At 51.0% G+C, this 20,580-nt stretch overlaps 1 protein-coding gene across 3 annotated transcripts in view; it reads left to right on the top strand.

Moving 5' to 3' along the window:
* Positions 1-20,580, top strand: part of SLC39A11 (solute carrier family 39 member 11) — a 340,276-nt gene that overhangs the window by 85,350 nt on the left and 234,346 nt on the right. For 2 of the 3 annotated variants that reach the window (XM_007073448.3, XM_042966406.1), the window contains exon 5: positions 17,582-17,723. In XM_007073448.3, coding sequence (XP_007073510.1) covers positions 17,582-17,723 — 142 coding nt within the window. The remainder of the gene's footprint in view (positions 1-17,581; positions 17,724-20,580) is intronic. The other variant, XM_007073449.3, reaches the window with a different exon arrangement.

Below are 20,580 nucleotides of genomic sequence, written 5' to 3'. Positions count from 1 at the left end.
ACCCTGCTCACACTCCATCTCTCTCAAAAATAAATAAACATTAAAAATTTTTTTCTCTCTCTCCGCCTCTAACCCGCTTGCACTCTGTCTGTCTCTCTCTCAAAAATAAATAAACACTAAAAAAATTAAAAAAAAAAAAAGTAAACCATTGGCGCCCGAATGGTTTGGGACTTTTAAAAATTATTTGAGCGAAAGATAAGTGCTCTGTGGATCCTGGGGAGCCCTGGCTCAAGTGTAGTAAGCTGGTGGTGCCGGGCACCCCTGGGGATCAGGCCCCAGGCTCTGGCAGGATCCATCCTTTTTAGGAGGAGGAGCCCCAGCAGCTGGAATGCCAGGCTTGGGGAGAATGTGCTAGAGCCCATGGTATTCTGGGATGAACTCACCTCACTGTGGCCTCCCCGTGTCACACAGGCCCTGTGCGCTTCACGATCTTTACAAAATATTAAAGATTAGACCAACATCTGTTGCCTTTGATCACCAGCTATTCTCGGGATCCTCATTTCCCCAGAAACCGAGGGAGATGGGTTTGGTGCGTCTCCTTTTGGATAGTTCTTTCTGTATATTTACACGCATCTTTAAAATACCCATAGAAAATATAGTGTGTGTGTGTGTGTGTGTCTGTCTGTCTGTCTGTCTGAGAGAAGGAGAGAGAGGGAGAGGGTTACACACACACACGCACACACACATACACACACACACAGGGAGGGGGTAGTGGAAGAAAGGGAGGAAGGAAGAGGGAGAGAGCCAATGAGAGCACAAATGGCGAATTGCGCAGGCTCATACGCTCATGGTTCCCTGGCCGGAGCTCTGGAGCTCTGGAGATGCCCTGTTTTTTGCCCCAGGGGTTTGTTTTAGTGGACAGTTGCCACGGCCCATATCTTCTGTTAGTCTCACCCCGTCTCCCTCTCCCACATTGGACCCTCTAAGAAGTTAGAGCCCTCCCTGGGAAGCTCCTCCTCTGTGAGGCTGGATCCTGGTGGCCGCAACTGAAATCAGTTTGGTTGTGTCCTCCCTGGAAGCCGCTGGTTTTCCCATCCTTCCCTGAGGCCCCGCCCTGGTGTGGGGCTCCCTTAACACATCTAACCCTGAAACTTCCCTGTGGTCCGGCTCCCTGCGATAGCGTGCTTCCATAAACTGGGGGAATGTGTCCCAGGCATAAGAAGAGCCGCCAGGAGGACTCTTCGGCCTCCCCCTTGGTGGCCCTGGCATCCTGTGCTGACGCACAGGCTGTGCATTTCAGGTGGGGCAGTCGAGGTCTCTGGATTTGATCCCCTGCTCCTGCACGGGGCTGCTGGAGGCCAGAACAACCCTGGCTTGGGAGGTCCGCCCCTCCAAAATATAATAAATAAAAGGTTTTTTTTTCCTTTTAGTTAGCCCTCTGGGAGGCCCAAGGTAGAATAATCCACCGTGGGGACTGGTTACATCCTGCTCGAAGGGAAGGGAAGTGCTTGCAGAGCTGGGAGGGAGGGCTCAGGCGCCAACAGCACAGGCTTGTGTGGTAGGCGGGGCCTCTGTGGATGTCACTTGTCCCACCCACCTGCACCCAAGGGCCGAGGCAGGTGGACTGGTGGCAGGCGGGTGGATTTGACTTCCGGTTAGTGGGTTCTCTCCATGTGACCTTAAGCACTGCCAGTAGCCCTTCAGACCCTCACCTAGTTCCTTCCACACGATTGTCCCCGACTTAGAAATGGGAGGGAAAGGGAACGTCAAGTAACCAGCGTGCAAGGAGTCTGTCCAAACGGTTTCCTGCTCTGAGCCTTGTGTGGTCCGTGTTTACCTCCGTGGGGACACATTAATCAAGTCCCTCTTAATCAGTGCCCTCTTAATTCAATCGTGGACACATTCCCTCCCGGCTTGCCCCCTTAGCTCATGGGATTTGGGGGCAACAGCTAATATTCCAGATAAGCATTTGCTCCTACTCCTACTGACAAATCCCAACTCTGCTCTCCAGGTCCCCGGGGGGAACACGTTAATCTTGTCCTCTTGCGCCGCGCAGGTATGCAGGATGCGGTTCCAGATCAGATGAGGGAGGAGGCGGGGGGAGGAGGCAGAGGGCAGGGAGAGGGGCCTGAATCATAGTAGCTGCGCCCGGAGAAAAATAGCAACAACGGAGGGTGGAAAAGAACAGAGCAGGCAGAGGAGATCACTCCCTTTAGTCCAGGGGCCAGGACAGAGTTAACCCTGCATATTGACCCCTCTCCTTGATCCCACACTGCCTGATGAGGTCTGTCCCACCAGCCCTCACTCGATGAAGCTGAGGCCGATTTGCCGGCCTCCTGCACCCACTCCGAGGGTGTGTGGTGGGAATAGCTCACACATCGTTCAACCTGCAGATACGTGTTGGAGAAACGCAGTCAGCCCCTTTTGCCTCTTGATGCGTTTGTGTGTGTTTTTTGTTTGTTTGTTTGTTTTTGGCAGACGGTTCTTTCCCCTGGCTGTCGGAGCTCTCCATGATGGATTGTTTTTCTAGTTTGTGAAGAGACATCTTGTGATTTTTCTCTTAAATTAGTCTACCTCTCCCAGGCACCTGTGGACATACCAACCCTTTGGTCTCCTTCCCGGGACGGCGCTCTGATGTGGAGGCCACTTTCTGACTTCTGCCACGATATATTTGTTATCTGGGTCTTCCTGATAACAGGGACACACGCGTGCGCTCGCTCTCTCTGTCTCTCTCTCTCTCTCACACACACACACACACACACACACACACACACACACACACACACACCCCACTTTCTCACCTGTGCTTATTCATCTCAGCAGGGTGCTTTCTCTATAACAACAAGGTATGGTATCCCACTATAGCAGGTCTGTGACCTTCTGAAAATGCTGTCACCTTCAGAACATCCGTATCTGTCACCTGTGGTTATTTGCTCAGATTCCCTGTGTGGTAGGGAGGGCGTTGTTGCCCACAGATAATCCTCATGGGAGAAACGCCCCCTGCCTGAAAGCTCGTTGGGCTAGCTTGTGTGGGCATCCCGTCTTTCTCAGCCTGGAAGCCCAGGGAACCCATCCTCGGAAGGGCTGGGCATTCTACCTCTTGCCAGCCCTGTGGGTGTGGTGTTCCCGTGAGGAGACTTCGCCTGAGAAGAGACAGGCTATACCCTGTGCCGCTAGACCTGGCAGCCGCTGTCACCCTTGATGCCCTTTCGGATGTAAAGTCACTCCATTGTTGCCCTCTGCTGGGCTTGTCACCCCGATCTAGCTGGGATCCTCCTTGCAGCCAAGGGCTTCTTCCTCAAGAGGCACCTATATATAAGTGGCTTGGAAAATTATGGGGCGGTGTGGGTGGAGAGATTATCCGTTCCATGGAGTGAGAGTAGATGTCTTTGTCTGGAATTAGACACTTGTAGATTTACCGAAGGTTGGGTGTAGGACAAGCCTTTGGCGTCATCCACTGCCAAGCCCCCTTGTTTCACTAGCAAGAGTTGATGTGTGTTGTTATCAGCAGTGCTTTCTTTCTGCTCAGGCTCCACGGCTCTTGGGGCGGCAATGACCGTGCCTCTCTCTGCAGCTTTCTGTGGTTGTCCGTCCTGGGTTCCGCCCTATACTTTTATCTTGATATCAACTTGTGTCGACCCTCGCTGGGATTTCTGTACCCCCTTCATCCTCATGCCTAAGTATCTCGTCCTGATGCTTAACTCTGAACATTGAACACACACACAATTCCTGCTTTCTCTTTTTCGTTTTAATAGGTTAATGATCTTATTGACGTTGTTAATGACGAAGAGTTTTATGCCCTTTTGCTGGTGTCCGAGGAGGGTTTGAATGGCTTCAGTTCTATCCTTACCTCCCCCTGGAGGCCACTGGCTCCCAGCTGTGAGGTAGTTGATGGGAATTAGGAGTCTAGCATGACCATGGACTCAAGCAAAACCAAGTGGCTCATCCCAGGACCAAACATGGCCTTATGAGCCCTGTGTTTATAACTTGAGGCTGATTTGTTCCCCTCAAACTAATTAGCATATCAGCACTGCCCTGCAGTGGCCCGGGACTGTCCTGGTTTGTCACTTAGCACTCTTAATTCGCTTCGTCCAAAGGTCAGCATTGTAGGGCTGACCCACAGGCTTGACTCACTCCTCTTCCCCGGACAAGCTCCGTTGCCCTTTGAAATCACTGCAGAGCTGTGCTAGGAAAACCAGCGTGCACCTCGAAGAGGCACCACTATCCGGCTTGCCTTTGGACTTTCACGAGCCCCCCTTCCTCCACCGAAAAAAAAAAGACTAAAAGTTGTGTTTTCCAGCTGTGTTGGTAGAAAGGTGAATAGAATGCAGGGTGGGTTCATTATTACACATTCATTATCCCTCATTTTTTTCCTTCTGATTTTAAAAGAAATTAGAACATTTTCAGGGGTCCCTAAAAGTGGGCCACTGGGCACGGCACTTCCTGTGCCTAGTGGGTCAGTTGACCCTGGGGGACGCTACAGATTTCTTCCCCTTCACGGCCAAGCCAAAGCCTCTGCCTCACAGAACCTCTGGAACACGCCGTCTTGCCATGGCTTACTGAGTCTGAAGACTGTTCTGTGAGGTTGGGCTTTGATGGGAAGTTTGTGTTGCAAAGAATTGGTGGAACACTAGATCTTGCTCGTAACACATGGCTCCCGATTCAGGCATCGAAGGAGAAATTTAGACTCTAGAAATGTCAGGGTGGACCTCTGAGGTGGTCCGTAAGGGCTGTGGGCTCTTATGGTGTGCACTCTGTAGAATCCCCTCCCCTCTTTGGGATTTCATCCCTTTAGGTTCCTGCTCTGGTTATCTATCAGTTGATTTTGAGTTCATCAAAAAGGGAGGTCACTCTGGGTGGGCCTGACCTAATCAGGTGAGCCCTTACAGGCGAGACTAGGCCCTGTCTGAGGTCAGAGGGATTATTGCCGGCCTTGAAGGAGTACGGCCATGCTGTGAATAGCCTGAGGTGGGGGCCGCACGGCAAACACATGAGCGTGGCATTGAGTCCCTGAGAGCGGCCCCCAGGTGGCAGCCAGCAAGTGAAAGGGGGACCTCAGTCCTTCATCAACCGGGAACTGAATTCTGCCAACAACCGGCATACTCGGAAGAGGGCCCCGAGCCTCAGATGAGATCATGGTTTTGATTTCCGCCCGGTGAGAGAGACCCTGAGCAGAGGACCCGGTTTGAACCGTGGACACTGAGATAGGAAATGATGGTTGCTTTCAGCCCCCGAATGTGCGGTGATTTGTACAGCCGTGGCAGCCTCACACATGCAGGCTGTGTGTCTGCCCTTGGTTGTTTGCTTTGGAAAAGAAAGACAAGGGAAGATGTGGGTCTCCACGTCCCCATAGCAGGAAGCAGAAAATCATTCCCTACAAGCAGGCTGCTTCAGAACCTTTTCAGCTGCCAAGTTTTCATCCAGCCCAGATACGTTGAATAATTAATTCCGCTCCAAGCAGAGTGATGCCTTGGATAAAGGCTGTTAAAAAAAAAAATCAAGTCTGTTCTTCAAAGGCAGAGCTTCTGTTTTGAAGTGGTTTGCGTGCCATTTGCACGCTATTTCCTTAGCACCAAAACGCGCGGGGATTTCCATCCTCACGCGGAGAGCCCCCCTTCCCTCTCTGCCATCCTCAGAGTCACTAACCGCCTCCCGGATTCCACCCTTTCCAGCCTTTTCAGCCGGCTTCTTCTGGGCCGTAAACTCTGGTCCCAGTTCCGTTTGGGAAGCCGTGTGTCTCAGCCCTGGAGACACAATCATCAGGAGGCAGACTGTTTTCAGAAACAGTTGGCGGCTTCAGACCCTGGTGGTCAAGCCCCCTGGGGGCCAGGTGCTGCTGAGCTGGTGGTGGTGCCTTCCCACACCCAGGGCCCCCGCCGTCGCCCTGTCCCCGCCTCTCCTACCAGGCCGCTCCCTGGCAGGCCGTGAGGAAATCGTGCTTTGCCCAAGTGGCTCCGGGGACAAACGCTGAAGCCATGTTGAGGCCTCAACCCCGTTGCTTCCCTCCTGGTCTGTTGAAGCTGGTGCTTGTCTGTCCGATCCCCTGGACCGGTGGCTGACGGTTCAGTGGCCCCTGGCATGGCGCTGAGGACACCCTGTCCCTTCTGATGACCACCTCTGTGTCTTGCTTTCCATTTGAGGCCATCTTTACCAGCAATGAGATTTCTAGGATTTTTCTCTTGTTCCCTGGAGACGCGGTTTTCAGGTGGGGCCCTTACCCCGTAGAATCTCACGTTAGTTTCCACCCATCTACACCCGTGAAGTGAGTTTTCGTGGGCCGTTGCATGTAGGTTCGTGGTTCCATAGCTCTGGGATTCTGCCAGGTCTGGAGAGAGAGCAGCACCAGTCGCCCCTGCGTGAACACCACGCTCAGACAGCTCTCCCTGCTGGATGTGGCAGCAGAGAATTGGCACCTAGTGTGTGTGTGTGTGTGTGTGTGTATGTTCACACACGTCCCATCCTTTGGGTCGATATTGGTGGAGTCACTTTTTTTTTAATGTTTATTTTATTTTTGAGAGAGAGAGAGAGAGAGAGACAGAGACAGAGCATGAGCAGGGGAGGGGCAGAGAGAGGGAGACGCAGAATCCGAAGCAGGTTCCAGGCTCCGAGCTGTCAGCACAGAGCCGGATGCAGGGCTCGAACTCGCGAACCGCGAGATCATGATCTGAGCTGAGGTCAGACGCTTAACTGACCGAGGCATCCAGGTGCCCCTTGGTGGGGTCACTTCTTGAAGTGTAGGTTGCCTTTAGTACATTCCTGGTTGACCGCAGCCTGGTGGTTGGGAGGACTAGCGAGATTTGGAGTCAGAAGTTCTGGGTGCAAATCCCACACGTGCCTGTGACTCACTGTGACGTTAGGTAAGTTATTAGCTTTTATGACTTAGTTTCCTCAAATGTAAAATGGGGGGTGCATCAGTCAGCGTGGTACAAAGTACCACAAAGCAGCACAGACCGGGTAGCTTAAACAAAAGAAATCTATTGCCTCACAGTTCTGGGAGCTAGAAGTCCAAGGTGTTGGACAGGTTGGTTCCTTCTGGGGGTCTCCAGGGAGGATCCATTCCAGGCCTGTCTCCATGGCATGTAGGTGGCTGTCTTGTCCCTGTCTTCACATTGTCTTCTCTGCGGGCGTGTCTGCGTCCAGATTCCCTCCTCTTGTAAGAACACCAGTCAGATTAGATTACAGCCCATCCTAATAACTTCATTTTAATTTAATTACCTCTTCAAAGATCTTATCTTCAAATAGGGTTCCATTCTGGGGTGCTGGGGGTTAGGATTTCCACACAGGAATTTTAGGGGTGAAGTTCAGCCCCTCACAGGGGTAATGATGCTGTCGGTCTACATCACAAGAAGATACCGAGGATCCCATGTGATAATATAAGAGGGCATGTTAGGGACGCCCGAGTGGCTCAGTCGGGTAAGCATCTAACTTCGGCTCAGGTCATGATCTCGTGGCCCGTGGGTTCGAGCCCCGCGTCGGGCTCTGTGCTGTCAGTGCCGAGCCCGCTTCAGATCTTCCACCCGCTTCTTTCTCTGCCCCTCTCCTGCTCGCACGCACGCTCGCTCTCTCTCTCTCTCAAAAATAAAGAAAGAAACATTAAAAAAGGGACATGTTAGAAGCTGAGCATGGTGTAGACAAGAGGCTTTGCACAAACAGAGTTGCTTTCTCTGACATTGGTTCCGGCAAGTCTGTCCCAGCAAGAGCTGCTGGATGGAGTCAGCTTTCCGGCTGCTATTCTAGAACTAGAAGCCTCTATCATCTGTACAGGGCTCCATGAAGTCGTTTGGTCTGAGCTTGGCTCCCATGTGTAATCTGTCCGTTGAACCTGTGCTCAGCAATTAGCCCTCAACAGCCAGCTCAGCACTGCCGGGTACCCACTCCATCGTCAACACGAACGCAGCCCCAGGCGCTGCAGTTCGGATTTGAGTTATAATCGAGCAGTAGGATTTGGTTATAAAAGAGTCACCCTGGTGATTCAGATTGTTGGCATTATTTGTTTCTGTAGATTATCATCTAAACGAAAATACAAAATTAAAAATTTTTATTTTTTTATTTTTTATTTTTTACATTTATTTATTTTTGAGAGGCAGAGAGAGACAGAGCACAAGTGGGGGAGGGGCAGAGAGAGAAGGAGACACCGAATCCGAAGCAGGCTCCAGGCTCCCGGCCGTCAGCACAGAGCCCCACGCGGGGCTCGAACTCACAGACCGTGAGATCGGGACCTGAGCCGAAGTCGGACGCTTAACTGACTGAGCCACCCAGGCGCCCCCAAAATTAAAAAACTTTCATATTAAACTTTCGGGCCTCCGAGAACGTGTCCTTGGGTCCCCATCGGAAAAGCGCTGTTTTGTGCGAACAAGACCGAATTGTGGGTTTAATCCAGAGCAGTTGTGTATAGGCTAGATCCGTGGAGGGCTGCGTGCCAATTCACGGGCTCCCTGATGTTGGGTGCAACATATTATGTGTCTGTGCACATGTGCTGTGGTAGATTGTGAAAATGGCCACAAAGTCCTCCCCCGCTGAACATCCATACTCTGGCAACATGACACTGGACCTTCCAGTAAGAGCTACGGTCGATTTGTCCACGCCTCCGGTGGTCACTGACTTGCTGTGGTCAATGGGGTGGTAGCAGATGGAATCCAGGCAGAGACTTGCATAGCACTTGACGTTGGATGTCACCTTATCTTGCTGAAATCCTGAATTCACTGTATGAACGGGCCCAGTGTAGGCTGCCAGAGGATGACAGGCCACGTGGAGAAGAGCCCTGGTTTCCCAGCCAAGAGTCAGAGGACTGCTGGCCGGCAGGCTGTGGACTGCCGGATGCACGTGCCGTCCTGGGCCATTCAACCCCTGGGCGAGCTGTGAGTCCGGGCGATACTGACTGAGCCTAGGCCGTTGACCGTAGACTTACAAGCAATAATAACTGTTGTTTTAAGCCGCTGAGTTTTGGGGTGTTTTGTTATCTAGCAATAAATGTCTGATACACATGCACTTTTTCTTTTTTTTTTTCTGGGAAGAGTAATCTTGTCTTTTAGCAGATTTCTGGAGGGATCTGATATCCTTCTAAAGGAGAACATAGGTAAGAAAAAGTTGTATGAGAAAACCCAGCTGGGGGTTCTCAAACTGTTGAACAGCGAGAAAAGGCTCCTGTGTGTATTTGGGTGTATTTTAATGGGTGTATTTTCGTGAATTCTAGGAGTAAACCTAGAAGTAGGTTAAGAGTGATGGATATTCACTGAGGATTAGAAAGAAAATACCTCATTATACGTAGGTACTTGTATTCCTTTAGAATCGTATTATCGTTTTAAGGAAAAGTTCTATTTCGAGTTATAAGAAAACGCATCCCAGTTTGGAAAACTCCTCCAACCCCCCCCCGGTCAACCATGCTAGCAAAAGACCCAGCTCTTTGGAGCACAACCATACCGTCGCTTACCTGGGACAGCTATTGGAGGGCTCTCTTTGCAGGCTCTTGTAGAGTTGTGTCTGTGCAAAGCCGTGTGTTGCTTTAAAATCTGTTTTATATGATTAAATAGGCTTGATTACGAATAGTAATTTGGCATCAGAAATAGGAGAAGGTTTCGTCCCTAAAAAGATAGTCTGAGTAATAGCATACTTGCGTAGCTTAAATATAGCCAGAGGTCCGCAGTTAACTTCTGCCATCATGAAGCTCCGGGCTGAGGTCGTGGAGGAGAGAGGGAGAACAGCGGAAGGCGTGGCCTTGGATGGGTCATGGGCTTCAGAGTGGAAAGGTCTCCCCTTCGAGGCAAGAGAGCTGGGCTGCCCCGCTCTGAGCGTTCCTGCCAGGAAGAGGAATGGATTAGCCTTTGGGTGGCGGGTCCCAGGCCAGACGGCTGCACATCCTCACGTGGCCTCGGGGCTGATATCGAAGACCTCATGCAGTCATCAAGAGGGCAGATGGGGGGGGGGGGGTGGTTGGGAAGCCCTGCTTCGTGCTCTTAGCTAGAATGTCCTGAGTGCTCTTTAGCCTTTTCTCTCCCATTCTTCACGAATCCTTCCCCCTTCCCTTCTTTCCCACGGCCTCAGCATTTTGTGGTCACCTGGGTCTTTGTGTTGCATGTTATGCAACATTTCCCCCGCCCCCCCTCCTTGGAGATTTCGTAGTGTTGTTCATCCCTTCCTGGAAATTAATGGAGTTAGTGAACACTGACACTGTCCTGTCTCTCACAGAAGAGCCAGAAGACACAGCTCCTGCTCTGAGAATCCTGTGGCTTTGACGTAGCCAAGGACACCGAAAGTGACCGTGCGCAGTTTGGTAACTGTTGTGACACAAGCATGTGTGGGATGTCAGGGGAGCGCAGGGAGGGAGGTGTAGTGAATCCAAACTAGGCTGGGCCTATCTAGGAAGGCTTCGTGGAGGAGGGGGCTCAGTCTTCTTCAGCCAAGATTTTAAAAGTATTAAGTATCGAGTAATCAAAAGCTTGAAAACCTCCTCGCTGGCCACTGATTGGATGCCGTGCTGTTGCCATGGGGAGAGGGGACACAGGCTGAGTTAGAGGTGCAATCCTAGCGTGCTCGGGCAAGGTAAACCAGGAGGGACCAAGTCCTTCGAGCTGTGATTCTCCTTGTCTTTAAGGCTCCTGGTTATGACCCATGATCCCTGAACACATTGGCAAACTGAGGTAAGAAAGATGACGGCGTCCTGCCTGAAAGAGACTGAGCGTCTACCCCACCCTGTGTCCCCGTGTCCCTGTTTGCTTGGAGGCCAGCCACTTGTCGCCCTAAGCCAGCCAGCCCTAGGCAGCCAGGCTGCTGCCAGGCTCCCTGGGAGAGAAGGTCATCTATTATGTAAGTGTCATCCATATTCTGGCTAGTGATCAGGGGTGACATTTAATTTTTTTTCCATTATGTGGAATAATTTAAGATTGTGTTACGAGTGTCATTATTATTGCAATTTCCCGGTAATAAAAACAGCATCAATTATTTAATGTCACCTTGCGCATCTGGGTTAAGTGGGGGTGATGGGAGCAGAGGCTGGGCGGGGGAGGAGGCCCAGCCCACGTGGGCTCCAGCTACCTTGCGAAACAGCTTGCCGTGAGTGCCGGTGGGGAGGGAGTGTGGCCCCTCTTGCGAGCCTCATCCCCCTTCTCCGCTGGGGCTGGGTGGCTGGCAGGGGCACCAGTTAATCCTCTGACCTTTCCCTCCACCCTTCATTAGAGAGCACTGACCCGCGGGCAAACCTCAATTCAAGACACTGCACTCCATGGGGCTGGGGTGGCTTAGAGTCAGGACTCCCCCAGCCTGAATGAACATGGCAGGCAGTGCGCCCAGGAGAGTCAGAGGTTGGTCTGCTTTGCCCTCCCTGACGGTTATTAGTAGCAATGACATCCTAGTGGGAGAAGAACCAGGGACAGGTGGGCACGTTGAAGTTGGCCATTGGAACTTGGAGCAAACCCACGAAGCTTCTTACAGCGAGCTTTGGGGCTTGCAGACCTTTGGCCCCCCATGGCACGTATCCGTATTTGTGCCCTGCCCGGGGGCTGCTGTTTGCTGTTGCGGACTTTTTTGTCTGGATGTGACTACATGCTCTTGGCTACACTCTAGGCTTTTCCTTGTGGGACTGATTTCTCTGGGGCTCTAGAAACTTCAGGCTCGTGCCTGGGGCAGCAAACCCTGATGAGTAGTCCCCGGACAGTATTTCTTAGAGGAGATATATGTATGATTTCTTGAAACCTGTGTGTTTTCTTTTTATTTGAGAGAACTTGAGCAGGGGAGGGAGAGAAAGAGAGAGAGAGAGAGAGAGAGAGATAGATAGAGAGAGAGAGAGAGAGAGAGAATCCTAAGCAGGTTCCATGATCAGTGCAGAGCCTGACGCAGGCTTGATCTTACAACCGTGAGATCATGACCTAGACAAAATCAAGAGTTGGACGCTTAACTGACTGAGCCACCCAGGCGCCCCAAAGCCTTTATGTTTCCATGTAAGGCATATCGTGGGGCTGCTTCCTTTCTCCCTCCCCCACTTTTATTTCGTCCTTTCCTTTTCTCTGCATTCCTTCTCTTTTGCTTCTGGGAAGTGCTAATTATTCTCCAGGTCCTGCCCCTTTTGCACAGCCTTTCCAGAGTGAGTGGAAATTGTTGTGTTTGTTCTGAACCGGACACTCGCTCTGAGCCATTAACAACAACATTAGTAATAACAATAATAATTCTGTCACAAGAAGACAGTGATCTCAAGTTCCACGGCCCTTGATGGTGTTGCCTGGTGCCTCCCAGCAGCACCCACCCCTGCTTTCGGGACGAAACTGGATTTGGAGGGGGGTGTAGGGGTCGGGGAGGAGGGCAGGAGGAGGGCTTGGGGGAGGGGGTGGTGCAGAAGAAAATCAAGACTGGTGGCTTGGGAAGGGGCCTGTGTGTCTGGCAGCTTGACATTTGGGAGCTGCAGGGTGACAGGGCAACCCTGAAGGGCCTGGAGTGCCAGGAGCCCGGCTGCAGCTGTCAGGGAGAGCAGGGGGACCCATCCCCGTCTGATGGATGGCTGAGCCGGCTGTCAGGGCTGCAGTGGAGAGCTGAGCAGCTTGCATTAGTCAAATGTCTGCCCTGGAAAGGATCATGCTCTCACCTTCCTGTCCTCGCGGGACCCTCAAGGTTTGAGTAGGAAGCACAATTGGAAAAGCTTTGCAGAAGATTTAAGAAAGAAAGAAAGAAAGAAAGAAAGAGAAAGAAAAGGGAAGGAAGGAGAGAAAGAAGGAAAGAAAGAAAAGAAGGAAGGAAAGAAAGAAAGAAAGAAAGAAGGAAAGAAAGAAAGAAAAGGGAAGGAAGGAGAGAAAGAAAGAGAAAGAAAGAAAGAAAGAAAGAAAGAAAGAAAGAAAAGGGAAGGAAGGAGAGAAAGAAAGAAAGAAAGAAAGAAAGAAAAGGGAAGGAAGGAGAGAAAGAAAGAAAGAAAGAAAAGGGAAGGAAGGAGAGAAAGAAAGAAAGAAAAGAAGGAAGGAAAGAAAGAAAGAAAAGGGAAGGAAGGAGAGAAAGAAAGAAAGAAAAGAAGGAAGGAAAGAAAGAAAGAAAAGGGAAGGAAGGAGAGAAAGAAGGAAAGAAAAGAAGGAAGGAAGGAAAGAAAGAAATAAAGAAAGAAAGAAAAAGAAAGAAAAGGGAAGGAAGGAGAGAAAGGAAGAAAGAAAAGAAGGAAAGAAAGAAAGAAAGAAAAGGAAAGCCCCAGAAATGTAAGGACATGCTAACATCAAGTAAAGAAGGCTGTGCTCCCATCAGCAAAGCAAGAGGAGGATGCAGAGAAGGAATTTCTCACTGGGGTCACTCACATGCAGGCCAAGGCCTTCTGTGTTTAAGGCAGTGCTCCCTCCACCTGCCGTGTGAGTGCTCCAGGAGCAGACGAGGCTCTGAGGAGCGTGGGGGTGGGGGTGGGGGGCTGGCAGTGTCAGCCCTGCGGGACGGTCCCACAGATGCTTCCTGGCTTTCCCCCCACCTTCAGGGGCATTATGATAAAGCCACCAGAGCAGGGTCACCATCCCCCACTGGGACCATTCCTGGAAATTTCAAGGGATGTGTTTCTATTTCTGTTTTCCTCATCGGCGGTTGAGAGTGGAGGGCAGGGACATTGAGAATCCCAGAAGGGAGTCTGGAAGGAGCCCCGGGAGGCCGGCCGGTGCCTGGGCTCAGAGGCACGTGGAGAGTGCTGCCGGGGCGTGGGTGTAGACGTCGTCCTTGGCTTCGCCCCGGATGCCCCCCGCGGCTCTCTGCTGCATGGCTCGCCCCAGGCCTTCGGAGGCGAGGTGTGGGATGGGGCGCACCGGAGGAGGCTGGGGACAGGTGGAATATGCTGGGTCCTTGTCTCGCTTTTAGAAGGCCAGCTTCTAAGTGAAGTTGGAGGGGGGATAAAATGGTAAACGCAGACGGCGGGGAAAGGGGACGCTTGCCTTGCCGTGTCTGGCCTGAAACACGGTCTCCAGAAATCCTGGCGGCTTCTTGCCTTAGTTTGAAGTCTTTGCACAAACGCCACGGTCTCGGAGAGGCCTCCCTCAGCATTTTGCCTGGAGGAGCACGCCGTCTGTAACAGTTCGCGACCAGCTGGCGCACCTTCAGGTGCTGGGACAGAGCCCGGCTCACGCCGGGAACCCAGCGAGGACTCCGCTGTGCTAGGAACGCCGTGGGAACGGTTGGGCCTCCTCTTTCTCCTTGCATTATCGCTTCCTGGCGCTCTGTTTTATATCCGGTATTAGTTTATTGTCTGTCTCCGGAAGGAGAGTGCCAAGATTCAGGAGCCCAGGGGGCTGGGCTACTTGGACCAGAACCTGGCACAGTTCTGGTATACAGTTGATGCTTAATAAGAGTTTGCCAGATGCAGGAAGGCGAGTGGCCTTCCAAGACAAAGTGGCAGAAGTCTTCCCTTCGCAGTGAAAAAGAGGGCCTGTGAGTTTCCAGCACCACGAACAACATGGGGAGCTTTGGGGCCCTGCCCGTCCTAAGTTGTTCTTTTTTTTTTTTTAATTAATTAATTTATTTTAACGTTTATTTATTTTTGAGACAGAGAGAGACCGAGCACGAACGGGGGAGGGTCAGAGAGAGAGGGAGACACAGAATCTGAAACAGGCTCCAGGCTCTGAACTGTCAGCACAGAGCCCGACGTGGGGCTCGAACTCACGGACCGCGAGATCATGACCTGAGCTGAAGTCGGCCGCTCAACCGACTGAGCCACCCAGGCGCCCCCCCCCCCCCCCGTCCTAAGTTGTTCTAAAGCGTTCCCCAGCCTCCGCCTGTTGACGCTTGGCTGGATCACTCTTTGTTGGGGGGGCTGTCCTGGGCGGCACCCCCCTGGCTGCTGTCCGTTAGATGCCGGTGCCACTCCTGTCCCCCACCCCACGCACACAGAGAAGAGCCCACTGCCAGTGTGCCCTGCCTGGGGGGCAAAATCACCGCGGTTGAAAACCACTGTTGTCGGCTACACCCAGCTCTGCCCAAGCTGCACCTTGCTAAATGGGCCAAGTAACCAGCCTCGAGCATCTGAACGCTGTGGCATTTCTGCGCAACGAAGCGGCTCTCTTTTCATCTGCTTTCCCCAGGTGCGCGTCAATCACGTTGTAAAAAGAAGGAAGACCAAGGCAGGAGAATCAGCCGACACAAGCTCGTAGCGACACGCGTCTTTTAGGGCTGCGGTGGTTCCTCGATGTCAGGGTGAGGTGTAGAATTGGAAATAATTAAAGCATAGAAACAAAGAGCTGTGACGATATGGCCCACGGCACAAGCACAGACACCAGCTGTCCCTCGGGGGTGCTGACGGGGGGTTTCAGCAGGGGGCGGGACTGGCCCTCTCGAAGTCCCTTCTGTCCCCATGATTCTGTCCATCTGTAGTGCCAGCCTTGACTGTGATATGCTGTGACAGGCTGCCTTGCTTTGTGCTTCTCCCAGTGACAGAGCCAGTGAGATCCTGTAGCCCCTAGGACTCCGTAAAGGGACCCGAGGACTCTAATGAGGGAAGCTCAGACACAGCCACGAGGCATCTTTGTTTCCCCTTTTAGAACAAGTTTTAAAAAAAAAAGGTGGGGGGCATCTGGGTGGTTCAGTCCGTTAAGCATCAAACTTAGGCTCAGGTCATGATCTCACGGTTTCTGAGTTCGAGCCCCGCATCGGGCTCTGTGCTGACAGCTCAGAGCCTGGAGCCTGCTTCAGATTCTGTGTTTCCCCTCTTATCTCTGCCTCTCCCCTGCTCACGCCCTGTTTCTCCCTCTCTCTTTCTCTCTCACTCTCAAAAATAAACATTAAGGGGCGCCTGAGTGGCTCAGTCGGTTAAGCGGCCGACTTCAGCTCAGGTCATGATCTCACGGTCCGTGAGTTTGAGCCCCGCGTCGGGCTCTGTGCTGACAGCACAGAGCCTGGACCCTGTTTCAGATTCTGTGTCTCCCTCTCTCTGACCTTCCGCTGTTCATGCTGTGTCTCTCCCTGTCTCAAAAATAAATGTTAAAATGTTAAAATGTAAAAAATGTTAAAAAAAGAAAAAAAAAACATTAAAAAAATTAAAAAGTCCAGGGGCATCTGGGTGGCTAGGTCTGTTAAACATCCAACTTCGGCTCAGGTCATGATCTCACGGCTCGTGAGTTCCAGCCCCGCATCAGACTGTGTGCTGACAGCTTGCAGCCTGGAGCCTGCTTCAGATTCTGTGTCTCCCTCTTTCTCTGACCCTCCCCCACTTATGCTCTGTGTGTCTCTCTCTCTCAAAAATGAACATAAATAAAATAAAATAAAATAAAATAAAATAAAATAAAATAAAATAAAATAAAATAAAAGTTTAACGACTGTCGGCACGCTTATTAACGTGTCTCATAGAGGGTGTTGTAAATAAAATGATTAGAATAATATCGATGTATTGGACAAGTGGGAGGACATGAGGGAGGCTTATGTTTTCATTTGCAACCATTAATTATAAAGAAATAATTGAATAAGCGATCTGAATTATTAGATTCTCTTTCTGATTCCTGATCCACAGAAAACAGGAAGGTGCGTTTGTGTGTGTGTGTGTGTGTGTGTGCACACGCGTATGCATGCATGTGTGTGAGACACAGTCAGCCATAACTTTGGTGAGATTCCTTCATGAAAGAAGCTTAAGCAAGAATTTTAGCAGTTGCTTGTAAATGGATGCATTTCACTGGATCATCAGCCTTCTCCTCTCCCATATTAGAGACACATATTTTAAATGGAAACTTCTGTTTGGAACTACGTTTGCCTGGGTTTCAAAAAATATCTGTGTTTTTTTTTTGTTTTTATGTTTTTTTTTTGCCCATTGCGATGATTCTACTACCCTTCCCTTAGCAACTAGTATCAACATGTTTGGATGAAAGTGGAGGATGAAAGCCATTTTGGGGGGGACTTACCCATCTTCCTCATTCCCGTCGAGATCTTACACATTGTAAACTGTCAGCAGGGTGGGGGGGGGGTTCCGTGGATGGCTTTGGAAGAGAAGGTTGGCCCCATTATGGATTCATTTATCTGTTCCTACTCGAATATAGCCTCCATGAAAAGCTGTGACTTTGTCTTGTTCCCCAAGTCTGCACGAAGTTGGCGGTAAATAAGGTTTTGTTACATAAACAGGGGGCTCAAAATCCAGACTTTGCCTGGTTGATGTAAAAACTGTCACATTAACTAGTTACAAAGCACAAGGGTGACATGGCTGTCTTAGGGTCTGTCTGGACTTCACACCAGATATGTTGGGTCCCCGGGACTGTCCCTGTTTCCTTCTTTTGAGGTGCTTTTGTTTGGCTCTCCTCCCCTTTTGATCTCATGAGAAACGTGAAGGTGGTCAGTTACCAAGAATGTTGACCTTGTTCCAGAGCGAGGCTGCCGTCTGAGACAACCTGCTATATTGGCTTCTTTCGACAGTTCAGGAACGGAGCCTCTTGTGCCGTTGCCTTGCAGTCATGAAGCGTGGGATGGGGCCCCATCTTTCCCAGTACGTGTTTTTCCCATTTCTAGGATCAGCATCGATCCTCGGACCCCAGAGTTTTTGTCACCCCGAAAGTCCCACGCCCAGAAAGTGAGTTGTCTTCCTTGTGAGCCGGCCTGGCCAGACATCTGGGTCTGGTGCTTTTGGTAGAGACCGGCCAGCTGCGTGGGCAGCTCTGAGGCTGGAGGAGTCTGGGGGATGAAGGTCGTGGGGGTGTTACAGTGACATCACTGCTTCTTGTTTCAGGGTGCCGCAGAAGACCCCCCAACGGCCCTGGCACTGAACTTCGCCCCTGCGTTGATGAAGAAGTCTGACGCTGAGGGTCCCAGGCTGCTCTTCCCCGAGAGTGAACTTTCCATCCGGATAGGTAGAGCTGGGCTTCTTTCAGGCAAGCTCCCTGCAGACCCGGGGCTGAGTCAGGCAGGATAGGTGGGAAACGGCAGGTGTTCTGTCCATCCGAATTCCTCACCCCGCAGTTGGACGGCGCTGAACGGGTGTCTGGCCCCATGCCTTCCTTTCTTGTCGTTCTCCAAACCACCTGCTTCCCGCACAGGAGCTCACAGTGCCTTTCCATCGTCTTTCCAGCTTGGCTGAGTGGGCAGGGACCCCTCTGATGGGGCAGGGCTGGTCTGGGTCACAGCATCTGGCGTTTGTCCCTCCGTCTCCCCATCCCTGACAGACCCTAAATGCTCCTTTCCACTCGTGTGACTTTCATTTTTTTTCTTTTTTTTGATTCATCTGGGAAACTGTGGATGTTTCTCTCACTGATTCAGTTTGGAGCCAGAAAACTCTTAAGGTAGAGGGAGTGCGCTCCCCGAGAGGGATCTCATCACAGTTCATAAATCCCCAGGGGGGAGGTGTGGAAGGGGCTGGTGCCCACTGACAAGGAGTGGAAGGTGCACGGGCAGGAGTACATTGGTTTCTGGTGTCGGGGTAAGACTGCCCCTCCTTGCCCCTTCCTTGCTCACTCAGTCAAGGCATTTGGCCATTTAAGGGTCCATTAGCATGAGGAGAGGTGGATGCCTTTCTTTCTCTGGCCCCTGCCCTTCCCACTTCCTCTGTAGGCCACAGACGTGCAAAAGATATTGAGAACAGACACCTCCTCCCCTGCACAGAGTTCTCTCTCTCTCTCTCTCTCTTTTTTTAATTTTTACTTTTTTTGGGGGGGGGGGGGCGGTGGACAGAGAGAGAATCCCAAGCAGGCTCTGTACTGTCGGCACAGAGCCTGATGCGGGTCTTGATCTCATGAACTGTGAGATCATGACCTGAGCTGAAATCAGGAGTCAGATGCTTAACTGATTGAGCCACCCAGGCGCCCCCTGACGGAGTTCTCTCTTGAGTGAATTGGGCAGAAGCAGACTGGCTTGGTGATTCAAGGGAGAAAAGCCCTTTCACACTTCCGTGCTGGTATTTTAATTCAATCTTTTTGCCATGTGTAGGCTACGACGAATCTCTAGACCTCAGGGGGAGTAAATGTTAGAGCGATGCTGGTTCTCCGATCTGTGTTCAGACTGTGCCCTGCATGAATTATTCATGGGGAACTCGAATATCTTCCCCACTCGGGTTGATCCTCTCTGCCTCTTACAGCTTCCTAGGGGGATGTAACCAGGAAGTGGAAACTCATCTAACATCAGCTCACGTACTAGAGGTCTTAGCACGGAAAAATCTGCCCCCTGCCTCCCATCACACGTGCCATTCGTACTCCAATCAGAGCGACTCAGGTGTTGTCCACTGTTCCTTTTCTATCGGGGAGTCACGAACTGTCCTCCAGGAAAGCTTGTCACTTTTCGTGCCGAACCGTGGGAACACGTGTCAGCTCTTACTGGCCATACCGGGCTAGCACTCCTGTGGACCCCTCTGAAGACTTTACAAAAGTCCTGATTCTGAGCCTTCTCTAGGATGAAAAAGTTGACCAGATTTTATTCTATCCCATTTTTTTGGTTTTGTTTTGTCTTCAAGGCCACACGGGGGAAGGTTCAGAGCGTGTCAGTGAAAACAGTGTCAGTCCCCTGTGCTAGACCTTGTCCAGTGGGGCCGTGAGAACATAGAGCCAGTGGGAGTAGGCCGTGCAGGGGGGCCTCCTGGGACCGTGGGGTCTTCTTGGCAACCCAGGGTGAAGCGGTGAGTGGGGGTGGAGGCTGTGGGGGAGGGAGATGAAGTCCTGTCCTCTGCTCAGGAACGCCGAGGCCTGTTACCAGGCTACCTCTAGTCGCCATTGCTAACTGGTCAGACGCAAAGGCAAAGATCCCTTGCGGGGAGCACAAAGATAATTCGCCGAGACTGAGGGATGCCAGCCATCTCCAGAAAGGTCTCTCTGCTGCTCCCTTGGACACGCCTGTGGATGTCAGGCAGTTGACAACCCTAAAACCGATAATGGCTATTTGCTGACTGGCCTCACGCAGATCAAGCCCGAATATGCATTATTTGTGCCATCTGGATGTGCCCTTAAGCTGGCTGTAAGTGCAACGTGGAGATCGGCTTAATGGGTGTTTAGTGAATAACATTAGCCTTTAAAAAATAATATTGGTGCCGCTGTCATAATGTCCCATAATTGGTTCAGCAAGAGGAAAAGCCAGAGAAGCCACACTGTGGGAGAGAAGATTCAGCTATTCTGAGTGGCGGTGGCAACCCCACGGAGCCGGGGAAAGCATTTATGAGATACTTTTCCTGTTTAGCTCCTGGTGCCTAATGTTTCACGATGGCAACTCTTCTCAAGGCTGGGGATATTTTGGGATTAGCTAGACCAGAAGTTCTTTTAAAACCATCAGTCAATCTCTCTCTCTTTCAATTCGGCTGTTTATTTCTCTCTCTCTCCAACTGGCTTTCTTTTAATTAAAAAAGTAATCACATGGATTAAAAACGGAGAAGTAATTTTTCTTCCAACCTCAACTCTTTTACGGTCCAGGCATCCATCTCAGACACACACACACACACACACTCTTTCTTGTGGGTCCTTTCAGAAATGGTACGTTCATACGGTCGTGCTTGGCTCATGGTTTCGAACCTTGTGTTTTTCACCAAGCAATACATTTTAGCCTTAGTTTCCTGGGATGCTCATAGATCCATGCCATTCATGTTATTGGCTATCATCTTACTTACTTAGTCCCCTCTTGATGGCCCTATAGGTTGTTTTCAGTCTTTTGCTTTTATAAAGAATGTGGCAGAGAGCATTCCTATACGTATACCTCTGTGGGCAGTTATGTTGTTGAGTAAATTCTAGATATTAGGTTAGAGGTTCTGTATAT

Source organism: Panthera tigris, chromosome E1, assembly GCF_018350195.1.
Source record: "Panthera tigris isolate Pti1 chromosome E1, P.tigris_Pti1_mat1.1, whole genome shotgun sequence".
In the NCBI taxonomy this organism is placed as follows: Eukaryota; Metazoa; Chordata; class Mammalia; order Carnivora; family Felidae; genus Panthera; species Panthera tigris.
This window is presented reverse-complemented; position numbering and strand designations above follow the sequence as displayed.